We start from the raw sequence: 1,557 nt of genomic DNA, 5'->3' as shown, positions 1-1,557 counted from the left end.
AGCTACACTACGGTAGTGGAAAGATTGAATCATATTACCACAATTCCTTCTAACATGACGATGGCTTCTCAAGTCTTCTGCAGAAGCACATATCGTCACTTAAGCTATGAGCTCATGGTCTTAAATCGTTTTCAATTTATAAACCTTTTTTAACTAAATGGATTTTTACTTCCAAAACATGTTGTGAACACTAATTGAATGTTGTTTAGTTCCGATGCATTGGTTACATGATGATAAAACTGCTTGTGATTCTGGTTTCAGAGGAGACGCTGCTGCAGTGCACTGATCTTGCATCCTGTGTCCGACTCCTAAAACCTGAACACCTAACCACTGGCCTGGAGCTCATTCGCCGAATTCAGGAGCGTCTTGTGGCCATCCTCCAGCACTCCACTCAGGTAAACCTACTCCTGTTTGTACTTCTTTGGGGTGTAAACATGAACTTGTTTATTAAAAGCTTTATTCAAAGCACTCATTTGACCATCTGGGATGAATCGTCTTTTTTGGCAGGACTTCCGTGTAGGATATCAGTCCAAGACTGGGCCAGACCAGGAGACCGCACAGGCCTCTAATCTGGCTAACCACACAGACACCAACAAAGAGTGAGCCGCCACACGTTTACAGAGAATCACAACTGACTTCTGCAACAAGCTTGACCTTTTTCATTTTTTATTTCAGGTCCAAATCTGATGGAGACTCTGACAACAACAACTGCGCCGGCGAGGACCCCGGCGATGAAGCGGAGGAGGATGACGAGTATGACGATGAATACGTTCCAGAATGGCACGAGGATTACGATGAGGAAGATATAGATGATGATGACTTCTTTTCTGATGATGACGAATCTGAAAACTTAGAGAGGGACTTCAGCCCTTTGGACTAAATGACCCTGAGAGCGATACACAATGCTTACACGATGCCTACCCATGTAAAAGTAGACACTACAAATTCCACACCCATATAAGAACAAAAAAAAGTTATGGGAATCCAGAGTTTGGAGTAGGTTTTTCTATAACGTGGTTTTTGCTTCGCACTTAGCACCTACTTTGAGCCCTAGCGTAAATTCGTCGTTACACCAAAAGTGGTATTTCACGTTTATTTAGGTTTATGCTACAGTTTCATTAACTTAACGAAATTGTAACTTCGTTCATGGCTGATGAGGGTACTTTAAGTTCAATGAAGGATCTTAATTATTGATGTCATATTGTAGAGGTATTATGTTTTTGAAACCATTCATAGTTTTGTTATTAACAAATTAGAATTTGTTGGGTCAAAAATTGAAAAAGCTTTTTTTTTTTTTATCTGGTCAAAGGTGTTGGCATTGTGTATTTGGTTTGAACACCAAAAGCACTTGCCTTTATTCCATTTTAAATTCCTTTAAATGCCTTCATATATGACGTTAAGTTGGTTGATCACCATTTGAATGATTGCAAGCATTTGGAAATATTTGCAAAGATTTTGAAGAGAAAAACATCAGCATCCGTGTTTAAGGGCTGCATGAAAAATGACTAGACGGTCAGACAACAGTCCATGACGAGGATGGTGCTTCAGTGACCTGCT

General features: G+C 40.1%; 1 protein-coding gene across 1 annotated transcript; it reads left to right on the top strand.

The window, feature by feature from the left end:
- Positions 1-215: 215 nt before the first annotated feature.
- LOC107736443 (cullin-9-like) lies at positions 216-1,548 on the top strand. The gene is made up of 3 exons (XM_016547852.1): positions 216-395; positions 508-599; positions 676-1,548. Exons 1-3 carry the CDS (start codon positions 228-230, stop codon positions 878-880), a joined length of 465 nt encoding a protein of 154 aa, XP_016403338.1. The 5' UTR covers positions 216-227; the 3' UTR covers positions 881-1,548.
- Positions 1,549-1,557: the final 9 nt, after the last annotated feature.

Source organism: Sinocyclocheilus rhinocerous, unplaced genomic scaffold, assembly GCF_001515625.1.
Source record: "Sinocyclocheilus rhinocerous isolate Xijiao unplaced genomic scaffold, SAMN03320098_v1.1 C36701736, whole genome shotgun sequence".
Taxonomy (NCBI): Eukaryota; Metazoa; Chordata; class Actinopteri; order Cypriniformes; family Cyprinidae; genus Sinocyclocheilus; species Sinocyclocheilus rhinocerous.
This window is presented reverse-complemented; position numbering and strand designations above follow the sequence as displayed.

Bases quoted from the DNA above. Each gene is read 5' to 3' on its own strand.
- LOC107736443 (XM_016547852.1), top strand. From the start codon at position 228: ATGATGATAAAACTGCTTGTGATTCTGGTTTCAGAGGAGACGCTGCTG. The intron at 396-507 runs GTAAACCTACTC...CTTTTTTGGCAG, and splicing joins TCCTCCAGCACTCCACTCAG to GACTTCCGTGTAGGATATCA. The intron at 600-675 runs GTGAGCCGCCAC...TTTTTATTTCAG, and splicing joins CACACAGACACCAACAAAGA to GTCCAAATCTGATGGAGACT.